At 30.0% G+C, this 17,111-nt stretch overlaps 3 protein-coding genes across 3 annotated transcripts; all 3 read left to right on the top strand.

The window, feature by feature from the left end:
• Positions 1,863-2,507, top strand: LOC109359733. Its single transcript, XM_019604426.1, has 2 exons — positions 1,863-2,139; positions 2,215-2,507. The coding sequence occupies exons 1-2, from the start codon at positions 1,863-1,865 to the stop codon at positions 2,505-2,507; spliced, it is 570 nt and encodes a 189-aa protein (XP_019459971.1).
• Positions 10,345-10,968, top strand: LOC109359732. Its single transcript, XM_019604425.1, has one exon. It carries the CDS (start codon positions 10,345-10,347, stop codon positions 10,966-10,968), a length of 624 nt encoding a protein of 207 aa, XP_019459970.1.
• LOC109359731 lies at positions 15,680-16,177 on the top strand. Its single transcript, XM_019604424.1, has one exon. The coding sequence runs from the start codon at positions 15,680-15,682 to the stop codon at positions 16,175-16,177; it is 498 nt and encodes a 165-aa protein (XP_019459969.1).

Genomic DNA, 17,111 nt, shown 5'->3' with positions numbered 1-17,111 from the left:
GTTGGACGCCAGCTTGGTCCTCCTCTTCCGAGATCTAGATTGCTGTAGCATCTTCCTTTATACATGGTTGTGATAGCTGAGAGATTGTTATGTCAAAGGTAGCCTTGAGTGCTTGAGCGGACTAACACATATTCGTCATTGTAGTCCTTTTTGAGATGTCTATTCTAAACCAAATGTTAAAGTTTCCATTAAAAGATTGTGCATCCATTAATACATTCCTATAATTATTTAATACGGCAATAATTGTTATAATATTAATTTATTTATTTCATATCCTTAAACAATGACACACCCACTAACACATTCATATAATTAATTAATTACAAATTATTTCACCTATGGAAACAGGGTGGACCAGTAGTCAATAAGACTTTAATAGATCAAACTTACACAGTAAGATATCAAGAATGAGAAATTAACCCTCTTTACTAAAATATATTCACATCTATCTCTCATTTCAATTCTAATTTTCAAACATAACATAGATAATGACAAACCTATGTGAGTTAGTGCTACCCTTTTTTGTTTTTTGGATCTTTCACTTAGAAATAAATCTCAGATTAAAATTGTTTTAGGACATAATGGTACTATAAATTTCTAATAAAAAATAGAAAATAAATACATATTGGTGTTATAAACTTTGAACAAAAAAAAGAGTAAAGTTTATAACATAAATATTTATAAATTACAATGATGTCATAGAGTGAGACATTATATAATTCGCCCTATTTTTCATAATGTCCTTTTAATCACAATAGTATTAAAACAAATGAAAATAAATGTTAAGCCATATAGACACCCCTTTCCCTTTCTAAATTATATTGAATACTTAATTATATTTATCTTTTACAACAAAAAATTAGTAAAGAACAATAGATTTTACAACAACACTAAAAGGCAACATAATTGTTTACCATAGTAACCCCACACAACTAAATTCAACTTTTATTTGTTCACAAAGAAAGTATGAATAATAAACACACAAGTGATCTTCGTACAGAAAGTAAAACTAATGATGATGTATTATGATTGATGATGATTATATTATGAGATATAGAGTTCATCGTGAACTTGGGTCTATATTATCATAACTATAAATAGACGTGACATTGTTTTTGATAGTTTTCAATGATTTGTATAAAGTGAAGTCAGAAATTATGTTTTATTAGAAAGTGAAAGTCGAGTAGGAATGATTGATTTAATAAATGATTTAGGTTAAAAACCATATAAGAGAACTTGAGGGAGTTTGAGCTGCAATTTGATATACATAAATAATACTATAACTTTTTATTCTCATCCAGTGCAGCTAAAACTTTATACGGACTATCATATATTCATCTATACAATCCATTTTGACTTGACTATCCTAAAATAAACATTAATGTTTCCATTAAAATAATGTGCATCCATTAATAGATTCCTATAATTAATTAGTATAGCAATAAATGATATAATATGAATTTATTTATTTCATATGATAAAACAATTCATAGGGCGAGTTTTAACTGCAATTTAATATAAATAAATTATACAATAACTTTTTATTCTCATCTAGTTTAGTCGAACTTTATGTCGACTAACTCATATCCGCCAATGAAGTCCTTTTTGTGATGTCTATCCTACATCAAATGTTAGAGTTTCCATTAAAAGAATGTGTGTCCATTAATACATTGTTATAATTAATTAATATAGCAATAAATGTTATAATTAATTACAAAATTTTACACCTATGGAAACAAGGTGGACCAGTAGTTAATAAGACTTTAGGAATTCAAACCTACACAGTAACATACACAGTAACATCTTTACTGGAATATATTCACATTTAACTCTCATTTCAATTCCAATTTTCAACCATAACAATGATAATGAAAAACCTTGCTTTCCCTCCTACTACAGATGAAGTGATAGATGTTGAAACCTTTCATATCACACAATTCTCTCTCAAAGGTACACACAAATCGATCGCTATTCTCATTGATCTCTCCGACTCTGACAATGATCAAAATGACGATGTCAGAATCCTTACTTCCAAGCCCCCAAACACTCCTTTTGGGAAACGTAAAAGGATCTTCGAAATTGGAAAATCTTCAAATGCCAATAATAATAATACTATCACTCCTTTCATATGTCCTATTTGTACTGAAACCAAAACCATAAATGATGCATTTCGTATCCATTATTGCTCGCACTCTTAATGCATTGTCTGTGTAGTAATGTATGTGGAATCTAAGATCCAAGAGAATGTTGTTAAAATTCGCTGCCCTAAACCTGAATGTGAAGTTGGGCTATTAGAGCTTCAACGTTGTCGTGGAATTCTTCCTAAGGAAGTGTTTGATCGTTGGGGAGATGCTTTGTGTGAGGCTAAGATTCTAGAGAATAAGAAATTATATTTTCCTTATAAGGATTGCTCTGCGCTTATGGTTAACGATGGTGGAGAGTTGATGAAGTTATCTGAGTTCACAAATTGTAGGAGATTGTTCTATGCGCAGTGTAAGGTTACGTAGCATGATGGGATTGAGTGTGATAATTTTCAGAAACTGAATAAGGATGAGAGAGAAGAGGAAGATATCATGTTTATGCAGCTTGCGAATAATAACAAGTGGATGAGATGTCCAAACTGTAGGATTTTTGTTGAGAAATCTCATGGATGCATGTACTTGAAATACAGGTTAGATTTTTTTAATATTATTCATAACTGATTTACTACATTGGAGGTCGCAATTATAGTTATATGGGTCACAATTACTTGTAGTTTTAAAATTTTATTAGGTTATAAATTTGGGCTCATTTCTGTCGTTACAAACACCTATATGTTACGATTTTGGAAGTCATTGAATTCGTATCATGGTCATAATTGTAGTTGCATCAATCACATTTACCTTTAATTGTCTAAAGCATCAAGGTTTTGTGAGTTTATGTGTTTTTAAATTTGGATCCATGACCATTACAGACGTCAATATGTTCGGGTTTTCAAAGTCGTCGAATTCTTATCCGCTATTTAAAACCTTATCATCTGAAAACATGACCATATCCGCTATTTAAAACCTTATTGATTCTCATCATTTGAGTCTTGTTAATAGAAATATAAGCATTGGGAGAGCTTTACCTTTTAGATAGGTTTCTAGTTAGTATATGGACTGTTTCAGAGGTATACACTATAGGTCTGCAACAATTTCTAGAAGATACCTACAATGGCAGATGAATCAAACTCTACCCTCTTCTCTTATTTTACAATAGATCATATTGGTGTCAATAACTCTTCCAACTCTTGGATTTTAATATCCATCGTGCATTTTTTATGCAAATCATGACTTTAATTTGTCTCATATTATCATATCCCTGATTATTTTGGATTGCAGTATCATCGCATCCATTGCAATCTAGACATTGAATGTAGCATTGTGCCTTGTACTTTGAGAGTATCAGTTTTGAAGTTATCATAAAAGATGACCAAGTTTGTCAAGTTTTATGTGCTTGTCCAATTTAATTAAATACATCTTCTAAGTAGTTTCTAAAAACATAGATTCATGGTTTAAAATTTTCTTTAGAAACATTTGAACTAGATTGCTTTAGGTTTCACAATTTTTAGCTTCATGGTAATCCCCAACATCTTCCTCGTTAGTGTTTAATAAGATTTTTTTTAAGCAAAAGATACAATAGCACCCCACATTTATCAATGGAACGGCTTCGATTACTTGGATATAAATTAGTTGCTCATTTCTTTTTTATACTTAAGAAAATCCATTTTACTGTTGCTCCTTGCATTTAATAGAATAATTGTTATCTCTTATAAGCAATCATTTCATCACACTTATGACAGTCCTACATATGATTCAAGTCTAATTACCCATATGTTATGATAGCAATGGGTAATCAGTGGATTCATTTCAATGTTGCACTTAACTTTCTAATAAGACAACATATATGAAGTTACTTATATTATGGATTGCAAGTGTGGACATGCCTTTTGTTACAACTGTCGAGCTGTTTCAAAAAATAATTTCCATTATTGCTACAACTGTAAACACTGAAGACTCTGGAACAAAGATAAAGGGGGTTTAAATCTATGACCTTTAGTATATGTTTACATGTTTCTTATTATTTACATATTCAAACAACTTAGCTATTATGTGTGTATGGAACCAGAATCTGCTAGAGAGAGAAAAGTTCTATGTTTTATTCTTACTTTTAAAAGTAAAAGTGTCATCTTCCATTATAAATAAGTACATCAATGTCGTTACAATCGGCATTTTCTCTGATTTTTCATTACTTTCATCTCCAGCACCGGAGAGGATACCAACTCCATTAGTTGAAATATGAGTCAAATTTATGAAATACTATACGCAAAATGGAAGGAGAAAAATGGACCACCATCATGATCACCTATTTGACTATAGCATCCATCTCAATTGCCCTAACACCATCACCATAACAAATGCCCAATCTGCCACTAACACACACAATCATTGCCACTCGAGTTGGCCCTATTAGTGGTGTGCACCATGCGTGGTACGCGAAACCCATAATTATTAAAAGGTCAAAAATATTTTTTTCATATAAAGTACTTTTTTTTCAACGGGACAAGTATTCTATTGTTTTTTTATTTTCTGAATTTATTGCATAATCAATTATTATTAGTCTATGTATAAGTTTATTAAATATCTTGTTAGTTGAAATGACCATTGTTTTATATTTATTATATTGTTAATATATAATTGAAAGAAGATTTCGACTTAAGGTAGGCAAAATATGAGACCTTTTAATAATTATTTAGAAGTTGGATACAAAATATTGCACTAAGTGTATTTTACGTTCTTGTATCAAATTCTTTTGATATAAAATGAACAATTATTTTTAATTTTTATTTTCCTTTGGTAATTTGTTTTGGTTCCTCAAATTTATTCAACCTTTAACATACAAATTTCGCGTAGTTAATTTTTTTTTATACGAAGGGCCTAGTTTTTTCCAGCACATTAGATCTACAAAATGCCGAAACTAGCCTTGGTTTCCTTTATTGTAACTACCATGATCACTGCCCCATCATGTTGAATAATGATCCTCTCCAATAGTGGAGAGACAAGTATTTGTTTCTCCTCATACTTCCAATTGGAAAAATGTGATTTCGTGATAAAAGTATCATTACATGTCATTTTTTGTCTGTTATTGTGTCACACTTGCGTCTCTAGTAATAGAGAGAATACTTACTTAGTAGAGGGTTTATGCAAGAATGGTCCAAGGTGTTATGCAATAGTCATGACAACATTAAAAGATCTTAGTTACAGTTGTGTTTAGGGTGTTAGTGAATAGTGATGGCAAACATAGCCATTAGTCTGCACCTACAAAATATTTGCAAATGAAAAGCCAATATGGACATGTCCATTTATGATTTTAGTTCACAAACCAAAGTGGTGTAGATAAGTCCGATTGTGATTTTTTGACAAATTTTCATGCTCTACCCGTTTTAAAACAGGCTTGACAAAAATGTTGAAAAGTGAAAACAAAACATACCCTATTATTACTTAGTTTCGGTTGGTTAACAAGCAATGTTGTTTCTTCTATTATTAATTCCCCTTGGACCAATTAAAAACCAATGTTGTTTCTTCTATTATTATTTCCCCTTCGACCAATTAATAAGGAACAATGTTATTTTGTTCTTCGAAATCTCAACTCAGTTCTGTTTGGTTAGGATTTGCTTAACTCAAAACTTGACTCGAGTTCGATACAAGTTATTTTTTTAGCTTGAGTTCGGCTCAGTTAAAGTTCTCGAACCATTCAGCTTAGCTTGAATTGGTTCATTTGGACAACTCATATAATTAATTCATTTGAAAAACATTCAGCACAAGGTTATATATATGTAAATATTACAATAACAAACATAAAAAATAATGCAATGTATAATAACAGTAAAAATAAAAAATTAGTTTATATATATATATGGATCTTGCTCATGAACCTAACGAGTCGAATTGTATCCATCTCCATTTCGGCTCATTTGGTTCATTAACCAAGTTTGTCGACCAAAATAATGAGTCGAGTTTCGAACGAATACCGAGTTGGTTCGGTTCATTGTCAGCTCTTCCTAGAGCTATTAATTACGTTCCGCCTTATATTTAATAACGTTCAATACATAAATGTTATTGATTGAACGTTGTTAAATGTTAATTCTAGCATAGTGAACAATGAAATGACCATATTTATTGGTATGGTTTTTTTAAATTAAATTAGTTTTAGTGATCTATTCAGGACCATTTACACCCTAATGGGAAGAGAGAAAAATATTTAGTTATTATTTTTTGACTTAATTAATTCAGAAAAATATTTTTCAAATGAGTAGAAAACTAACACAAATTTTGTGCCACTAACATATGTTCTCCTCCCACTATTATAACCTCTTGAAACAATCCAATTAATTGTCACTACTTTTTTCATACAATAAATGTATGCAATTAATTTTAATGAGATTAAATTAAAGAGTACTTCAAACATTAATAAGATCCTAAGGATATTGTTTAAAATGGAAAATGGAACTTTATCTTAGAAAATAATATTTTTACCTTACAAGATTGTTAATATTTTTACAAATTTTATATTCCTTAAATAATACACTTTGCATTTGTTAACACAACCAACCAACTTTTCTAAGAGTAGACATATCAAAATGGTTGTTTTGACCCCTCAAATCCTGAAAATTGGAATGACTTGAGTATCATATATTAATTAATTTTTATTTAATCAAAACATCTTAGCTTAGATTGGTCGTGGTATATTAAAACTAGGTTTCAGGTCAAATTTATCCGGGTGGGTCACTGCTACCATTTTTATATCTTTTTAGTTTTTTGGACCTTTGACTTAATAATAAAACATAGATGAAAATTATTTTACAACACAATGGTACTATGAGTTTATAATGAAAATTAGATAATAGATATTGGTATTAGGAAGTTTGAACAAAAAATAAAGTAATTTTAATAACATAAATATTTCTAAATGACAATAATGTTAAAAAGTGAAACATTATTTTTTGCGTCCTATTTTTCATAATTTCCTTTAAATCACACTACAAAAAAGTATGAAATCAAATGGGAAGAAATGTTAAACCATGTAGACTTCACTTTTCTTTTCTTAATTATATTGAGTACTTAATTAGATTTAACTTTTAAAACAAAAACTTAATAAAAATAATAATTTTTACAACAAAACTGAAAGATAACTTAATTGTTTACCGTAGAGAACCGCACACACCAAATTCAACTCATATCAGTTCATAATATACTTGAGATATCCACAATGAGCATACAATTGATTTTCGTACAGAAAGTAAAAAAATGATTATCATATATTATGATGATGCTTTTATTATGAGATATAAAGTTCTTCGTGATATTGAGTTATACTCCCATTACTATACACTAATATGACATTATTTTTTTATAGTTTTTGACGATTTATATATTAGAGCGAACGTACTTGATATCATTTATGAGTTTGGTTGAATTAGGCATAATAAATGTTGTAGAAAAAATTATATGTTATTATGAAATTATATACATTAAAAATAGATTAAAAATGTTATGTTTAAATAAAGATTTGTTAATATTATATGGCATGTTTGGCCACCACAACTCACAATCCACTTCAATCGAATTTGAGCTTGAATTTGATATACCTAAATTGTATCATGAATTTTTAGTATGATCCAATTTAGCTCAATATTTATGCGGGCTAAGTCATATTCATCCATACAGTCCACTTTGAAACGTCTATCCTAAAATAAATATTAATGTTTCCATTAAAAGATTGTGCCTCCATTAATACATTCCTATAATTAATTAATATGGCCATAAATTATTATATTAATTTATTTATTAGATATCTTTACACAATGACATATCCATTAACACTTTCCTATAAATAATTAATTACAAAATTTTGTACCTATGGAAACAAGGTGGACCAGTAGTCAATAAGACATTAACAAATCAAACCTACACAGTAAAATACCATGAATGTGAAAGTGGCCATCTTCACTGAAATATATTCACATCTATCTCTCATTTCAATTCCAAGTTTCTAACATAACAGAGATAATGAAAAACCTTTCTTTTCCTCCTTCAACAGTTGAAGTGATAAATGTTGAAACCTTTCATATCATACCGTTCTCTCTCAAAGGTAAAAACAAATCCATGCCATTCTCATTGATCTCTCCGACTCTGACTATGATCAAAACGACGATGTCACAATCCTCACTTTCAAGCCCCCAAACACTCCTTCTGGGAAACATTACTGATATACCTATTGAGTTGGTTCAGTGTATTGTCAGTCCTACCGAGCGCTATTTAATAGCGTTCAACATATAAATGTTGTTGAAGGAGTGTTGGTAAATGAAAATTATAATATAGTGAACAATGAAATGACCACATTTTTTTGGTATGGCTTTGTTGAATTACATTAGTTTGGCTGACCAATTCAGAACCATTTACACCATAGTGACAGGAGAGAAAATATTTATTTACTATGTTGTTGACTTAATGAACTCATTATTTTATGTAACAATGCAATTAATTTCACTACTTTTTTCATATAATAAATATATGCAATTAATTTTAATGAGCATAAATTAAATATTCATTCAAAACATTAATATGTGCCTAAGGATATTGTTTAAAATGGAAAAAATAATCTTTATCTTGAAAATAATGTTTTAACCTTTCAAGAAATATAGGAGTTAGTTTTTTACATATTGTATATTCCTTCAATAATACACTTTGCATTTGTTAACACACCCCAAACAATTTTTCCTAGAGTAGAGTTATCAAAATGGTTGTTTTGGTCAACCAATACATGAAAATTCGTAGGACTTGAGTATCATATTAAGTAATATTTATTTAATCAATTTTTTAGTCCAGATTGGATGTGCTATATATTAAAATTGGGTTTAGGATGAGCTTAGATGGGTGAGTTAGTGCTACCCATTTTTGCTTTTTGGATCTTTAACTTAGAAATAAATCTCAAATTAAAATTGTTTTAGAACATAATGGTACTATAAATTTATAATAAAAAATAGATAATAAATACATATTGGTGTTATGAACTCTGAACAAAAAATAGAGTAAAATTTATAACATAAATATTTATAAATTACAATGATGTGATAGAGTGAAACGTTATATTATTCGTCCTATTTTTCATAATGTCCCTTTAATCACCCTAAAAAAGTAGTATTAAATCAAATGAAAAAAAATGTTAAACCATATAGACACCCCTTTCCATTTCTAAATTATATTGTATACTTAATTATATTTATCTTTTACAAAAAACAATTAGTAAAGAACAATAGATTTTACAACAACACTAAAAGGTAACATAATTGTTTACCATAGTAACCCCACACAACTAAATTCATCTCTTATTTGTTCAAAATGAAAGTATGAATAATGAACACACAACTGATCTTCGTACAAAAAGTAAAACTGATGATGATGTATTATGATTGATGTTGATTATATTATGAGATATAGAGTTCATTGTGAACTTGGGTCTATATTACCATGACTATAAATAGACATGACATTATTTTTGATAGTTTTCAATGATTGGTATAAACTGAAGTCACAAATTATGTTTTATTAGAAAGTGAAAGTCGAATAGGAATTATTGATTTAATAAATGATTTAGGTTAAAAACCATATAAGAGAACTTGAGCGAGTTTGAGCTGCAATTTGATATACATAAATTATACTGTAACTTTTTATTCTCATCAAGTGCAGCTGAAACTTTATACGGACTAACATATATTCATCTGTATAATCCATTTTGGCTTGACTATCCTAAAATAAATACTAATGTTTCCATTAAAAGAATGTGCATTCATTAATACATTCTTATAAATAATTAGTATAGCAATAAATGATATAATATTAATTTATTTATTTCATATGATAAAACAATTCATTCGGTGAGTTTGAACTACAATTTAATATAAATAAATTATACAATAACTTTTTATTCTCATCTAGTTTAGCCCGAACTTTATGTCGACTAACTCATATCCGCCAATGAAGTCCTTTTTGTGATGTCTATTCTACATCAAATGTTAAAGTTTCCATTAAAAAAATGTGCGTCCATTAATACATTGTTATAATTAATTAATATACCCATAAATGTTATAATTAATTACAAAATTTTACACCTATGGAAACAAGGTGGACCAGTAGTTAATAAGACTTTAGGAATTCAAACCTACACAGTAACATACCAAGAATGAGAAAGTGACCATCTTTACTGGAATATATTCACATCTATCTCTCATTTCAATTGCAATTTTCAGCCATAACAAAGATAATGAAAAACCTTGCTTTTCCTCCTACAACAGATGAAGTGATAGATGTTGAAACCTTTCATATCACATCATTCTCTCTTAAAGGTAAACACAAATCGACCGCTATTCTCATTGATCTCTCCGACTCCGACGATGATCAAAATGACGATGTCAGAATCCTCACTTCCAAGCCCCCAAACACTCCTTTTGGGAAACGTAAAAGGATCTTCGAAATTGGACAATCTTCGAATTCCAATAATAATAATACTATCACTCCTTTCATATGTCCTATTTGTACTGAAACCAAAACCATAAATGATGCATTTCGTATCCATTATTGCTCACACTCTTACTACATTGTCTGTGTAGTAATGTATGTGGAATCTAAGCTTCAAGAGAACGTTGTTAAAATTCGTTGCCCTCAACCTGTATGTGAAGTTGGGCTATTGGAGCTTCAACGTTGTCGTGGAATTCTTCCTATGGAAGTGTTTGATCGTTGTGGAGATGCTTTGTGTGAGGCTATGATTCTAGAGAATGAGAAATTATATTGTCCTTATAAGGATTGCTCTGCACTTATGGTTAACGATGGTGGAGAGTTGGTGAAGTTATCTGAGTGCCCTAATTGTAGGAGATTGTTCTATGCGTAGTGTAAGATTTTGTGGCATGATGGGAGAGTGTGATGATTTTCAGAAACTGAATAAGGATGAGAGAGAAAAGGAAGATATCATGTTTATGCAGCTTGCGAATAATAACAAGTGGATGAGATGTCCAAACTGTAGGATTTTTGTTGAGAAATCTCATGGATGCATGTACTTAAAATGCAGGTTATATTTTTTTAATATTATTCAAAACTGATTTACTACATTGGAGGTCGCAATTATAGTTATATGGGTCACAATTACTTGTAGTTTTAACATTTTATTAGGTTATAAATTTGGGCTCATTTCTGTCGTTACAAACACCATTATGTTACGATTTTGGAAGTCATTGACTTCGTATCATGGTCATAATTGTAGTTGCATCAATCACATTTACCTTTAATTGTCTAAAGCATCAAGGTTTTGTGAGTTTAGGAGGTTTTAAATTTGGATCCATGACCATTATAGACGTCAATATGTTCGGGTTTTGAAAGTCGTCGAATTCATATCGTGACCGCAATTATAGTTGCTTGAGTCATCATTTGCCTTTGTCTAAAACCTCAAGGCTTTGAGCTTTTCTGAAAACATGACCATATCCGCTATTTAAAACCTTATTGATTCCCATCATTTGAGTCTAGTTAATAGAAATATAAGCATTGGGAGAGCTTTACCTTTTAGATAGGTTTCTAGTTAGTATATGGACTGTTTCAGAGGTATACACTATAGGTCTGCAACAATTTCTAGAAGATACCTACAATGGCAGATGAATCAAACTCTACCCTCTTCTCTTATTTTACAATAGATCATATTGGTGTCAATAACTCTTCCAACTCTTGGATTTTAATATCCATCGTGCATTTTTTATGCAAATCATGACTTTAATTTGTCTCATATTATCATATCCCTGATTATTTTGGATTGCAGTATCATCGCATCCATTGCAATCTAGACATTGAATGTAGCATTGTGCCTTGTACTTTGAGAGTATCAGTTTTGAAGTTATCATAAAAGATGACCAAGTTTGTCAAGTTTTATGTGCTTGTCCAATTTAATTAAATACATCTTCTAAGTAGTTTCTAAAAACATAGATTCATGGTTTAAAATTTTCTTTAGAAACATTTGAACTAGATTGCTTTAGGTTTCACAATTTTTAGCTTCATGGTAATCCCCAACATCTTCCTCGTTAGTGTTTAATAAGATTTTTTTTTAAGCAAAACATACAATAACACCCCACATTTATCAATGGAACGGCTTCGATTACTTGGATATAAATTAGTTGCTCGATTACTTGGATATAATAATTGTTTCCATTTTACTGTTGCTCCTTGCATTTAATAGAATAATTGTTATCTCTTATAAGCAATCATTTCATCACACTTATGACAGTCCTACATATGATTCAAGTCTAATTACCCATATGTTATGATAGCAATGGGTAATCAGTGGATTCATTTCAATGTTGCACTTAACTTTCTAATAAGACAACATATATGAAGTTACTTATATTATGGATTGCAAGTGTGGACATGCCTTTTGTTACAACTGTCGAGCTGTTTCAAAAAATAATTTCCATTATTGCTACAACTGTAAACACTGAAGACTCTGGAACAAAGATAAAGGGGGTTTAAATCTATGACCTTTAGTATATGTTTACATGTTTCTTATTATTTACATATTCAAACAACTTAGCTATTATGTGTGTATGGAACCAGAATCTGCTAGAGAGAGAAAAGTTCTATGTTTTATTCTTACTTTTAAAAGTAAAAGTGTCATCTTCCATTATAAATAAGTACATCAATGTCGTTACAATCGGCATTTTCTCTGATTTTTCATTACTTTCATCTCCAGCACCGGAGAGGATACCAACTCCATTAGTTGAAATATGAGTCAAATTTATGAAATACTATACGCAAAATGGAAGGAGAAAAATGGACCACCATCATGATCACCTATTTGACTATAGCATCCATCTCAATTGCCCTAACACCATTGATATACCTATTGAGTTGGTTCAGTGTATTGTCAGTCCTACCGAGCGCTATTGATTTCTACCGCCTTTCATTTAATAGCGTTCAACATATAAATGTTGTTGAAGGAGTGTTGGTAAATGAAAATTATAATATAGTGAACAATGAAATGACCACATTTTTTGGGTATGGCTTTGTTGAATTACATTAGTTTGGCTGACCAATTCAGAACCATTTACACCGTAGTGACAGGAGAGAAAAATATTTATTTACTATGTTGTTGACTTAATGAATTCATTATTTTATGTAACAATGCAATTAATTTCACTACTTTTTTCATATAATAAATATATGCAATTAATTTTAATGAGCATAAATTAAATAGTCATTCAAACATTAATATGTGCCTAAGGATATTGTTTAAAATGGAAAAAATAAACTTTATCTTGAAAATAATGTTTTAACCTTTCAAGAAATATTGGAGTTAGTTTTTTACATATTGTATATTCCTTCAATAATACACTTTGCATTTGTTAACACACCCCAAACAAGTTTTCCTAGAGTAGAGTTATCAAAATGGTTGTTTTGGTCAACCAATACATGAAAATTCGTAGGACTTGAGTATCATATTAAGTAATTTTTATTTAATCAAATTTTTAGTCCAGATTGGATGTGCTATATATTAAAATTGGGTTTAGGATGAGCTTACCTTGGTGAGGTAGTGCTACCCTTTTTTTTTATCTTTAACTTTGAAATAAATCTCATATTAAAATTGTTTTAGAATATAATGGTACTATAAATTTATAATAAAAAATATATAATAAATACATATTGGTGTTATGAACTTTGAACAAAAAATAGAGTAAAGTTTGTAACATAAATATTTATAAAATAGAATGACGTGATAGAGTGAAACATTATATTATTCGTCCTATTTTTCATAATGTCCCTTTAATCACCCTAAAAAAGTAGTATTAAATCAAATGAAAAAAAATATTAAACCATATAGACACCCCTTTTCATTTGTAAATTATATTGTATACTTAATTATATTTATCTTTTACAACAAAAACTTAGTAAAGAACAATAGCTTTTACATCAAAACATAAAGGCAACATAATTGTTTACCATAGTAACCCCACACAACTTAATTCAACTCCTATTTGTTCATAATGAAAGTTTTAATAATGAACATACAAGTGATCTTCATAACGAAATTAAAACTGATGATGATGTATTATGATTGATGATTATTATACTATGAGATATAGAGTTCCTCGTGTCTATATTACCATGACTATAAATAGACATGAAATTATTTTTGTTAGTTTTCAATGATTTATATAAAGTGAAGGCACAAATTATGTTTTATTAGAATGTGATAGTCAAGTAGGAATGATTGATTTAATAAATGATTAAGGTTAAAAATCATATCTGTAAACTTGACATCATGTCCTAACTCAAACATGGGGTATTAAATTTATGAGTTTAGTTGAATTTGAATGACAAATATGGTAGAAATGTTATATGTTATATGGACTGCTTGGCCGCCATAACTCACAATCCGCTTAAGGTGAGTTTGAGCTGCAATTTGAGAGACATAAATTAAACTGTAACTTGTTATTCTCATCCAGTTTAGCCAAAAATTTATACGGACTAACATATATTACTCCATGCAATCCATTTTTGTGTTGACTATCCTAAAATAAATATTAAAGTTTCCATTAAAAGAATATGCATCCATTAATACAATAAATGATATAATATTAATTTATTTATTTCATATGCTAAAACAATTCATAGGGTGAGTTTGAACTGCAATTTAATATAAATAAATTATACCATAACTTTTTATTCTTGTCTAGTTTAGCCCGAACTTTATGCAGACTAACTCGGCACAAATTATGTTTTATTAGAATGTGATAGTCGAGTAGGAATGATTGATTTAATAAATGATTAAGGTTAAAAATCATATCAGTAAACTTGACATCATGTCCTAACTCAAACATGGGGTATTAAATTTATGAGTTTAGTTGAATTTGAATGACAAATATGGTAGAAATGTTATATGTTATATGGACTGCTTGGCCGCCATAACTCACAATCCGCTTAAGGTGAGTTTGAGCTGCAATTTGAGAGACATAAATTAAACTGTAACTTGTTATTCTCATCCAGTTTAGCCAAAACATTATACGGACTAACATATATTACTCCATGCAATCCATTTTTGTGTTGACTATCCTAAAATAAATATTAAAGTTTCCATTAAAAGAATACGCATCCATTAATACATTCCTATATTTAATTAATATGACAATAAATGATATAATATTAATTTATTTATTTCATATGCTAAAACAATTCATATGGTGAGTTTGAACTGCAATTTAATATAAATAAATTATACCATAACTTTTTATTCTTATCTAGTTTAGCCTGAACTTTATGCAGACTAACTCGTATCCGTCAATGCAATCCATTTTGTGATGTCTATCCTACAAAAAATGTTAAAGTTTCCATTAAAATAATGTGCATCCATTAATACATTCTTATAATTAATTAATATAGCAATAAATGTTATAACTAATTACAAAAGTTTGCACCTATAGAAACAAGGTGGACCAGTAGTCAATAAGACTTTAGTAAATCAAACTTACACAGTAAGATATCAAGAATGAGAAAGTGACCCTCTTTAATGAAATATATTCACATCTCTCTCATTTCAATCCCAATTTTCAAACATAACAAAGATAATGACAAACCTTTCTTTTCCTCCTTCAACAACTGAAGTGGTAGATGTTGAAACTTTTCATATCACACCATTCTCTCTTAAAGGTAAACACAAATCCACTACCATTCTCATTGATCTCTTCGACTCTGATGAGGATCAAAACGATGACGTCACAATCCTCACTTCCAAGCCCTCAAACACTCATTTTTGGAAACGTAAATGGATCTTCCAAATTGGAGAATCTTCTAATTCCAATAATAATACTATCAGTCCTTTCTTATGTCAAATTTACACTGAAACCAAAACCCTAAACGACGAGTTTTGTATCCATAATTGCTCTCACTCTTATTGCACTGACTGTGTAGTAAAGTACGTTGAATCCAAGCATCATGAGAACGTTGTTAAAATTCGATGCCCTCAACCTGAATGTGAAGTCGGGCTATTGGAGCTTCAACGTTGTCGTGGAATTCTTCCTAAGGAAGTCTTTGATCGTGGGGTGATGCTTTGTATTAGGCTATGATTCTTGAAAATGAGAAATTATATTGTCCTTATAAGGATTGCTTTGTGCTTATGGTTAACAATGATGGAGAGTTGGTGAAGGAATCTGAGTGCCCTAATTGTAGGAGATTGTTTTGTGCATAGTGTAGGATCTTGTGCCATGATGGGATTAAGTGTGATAAGTTTCAGAAACTGAATAAGGTTGAGAGAGAAAAGGAAGATATCATGTTGATGCGGCTTACAAATAATAACAAGTGGATGAGATGTCCAAAGTGCAGGATCTTTGTTGATAAATCTCATGGATGCATGTACTTGAATTGCAGGTTAGCTTTTTTTTAATAATATTCAAAAGTGATTTAGTATATAGGAGGCCGCAATTATAGTTGTATGGTTCACAAGTACTTACGAAAGTTATAAATTGTGACCCATGTCTGTCATTGCAGACACCTATGTTATGATTTTGGAAGTCGTTGAATTCATGTCGTGGTCTTAATTGTAGTTGCATTAGTCACATTTACCTTTAATTGTCTAAAGCATTAAGGTTTTGTGAGTTTCCGAGGTTTTAAGTTTGGAACCATTGGCCGTTATAGATGTCAATATCACTATAGTAAAACTTCCTGTTAGCCACGGTTGAAACTGTGGCTAAGGTGCAAAAAAAACCGTAGCTAAACTGAATGGCCATAGTTGTTGTTGTTGTGGCAAGGAGTGGAGTTGCTAATATTTAGCCACGGTCATTATGTCAATTTGCTGCACTACTGGAAAGTGTGGTAACATTTATCTAGCAACTGTCTATACAATTCAACTACGGTGGAAATCGTGGCTAACTTGATGATTTTGCTACTAAGTTATTTATTTTGCCACAATCCAACCGTGGCTATCTAAATTTATTTAAAATTAATTTCATACATACTCCTCTCATGATCCCAATGTGTCATTGGCTAACAATCTTTATTTTC

Source organism: Lupinus angustifolius, chromosome LG11, assembly GCF_001865875.1.
Source record: "Lupinus angustifolius cultivar Tanjil chromosome LG11, LupAngTanjil_v1.0, whole genome shotgun sequence".
NCBI lineage: Eukaryota > Viridiplantae > Streptophyta > Magnoliopsida > Fabales > Fabaceae > Lupinus > Lupinus angustifolius.
This window is presented reverse-complemented; position numbering and strand designations above follow the sequence as displayed.

What these genes read in the sequence shown, in the direction of transcription:
- LOC109359733 (XM_019604426.1), top strand. Translation starts at nt 1,863, where the DNA reads ATGATAATGAAAAACCTTGCTTTCCCTCCTACTACAGATGAAGTGATA. An exon ending in TCCTTTCATATGTCCTATTT is followed by an intron (nt 2,140 to 2,214) that starts GTACTGAAACCA and finishes TTGTCTGTGTAG; the next exon opens with TAATGTATGTGGAATCTAAG.
- LOC109359732 (XM_019604425.1), top strand. Translation starts at nt 10,345, where the DNA reads ATGAAAAACCTTGCTTTTCCTCCTACAACAGATGAAGTGATAGATGTT.
- LOC109359731 (XM_019604424.1), top strand. Translation starts at nt 15,680, where the DNA reads ATGACAAACCTTTCTTTTCCTCCTTCAACAACTGAAGTGGTAGATGTT.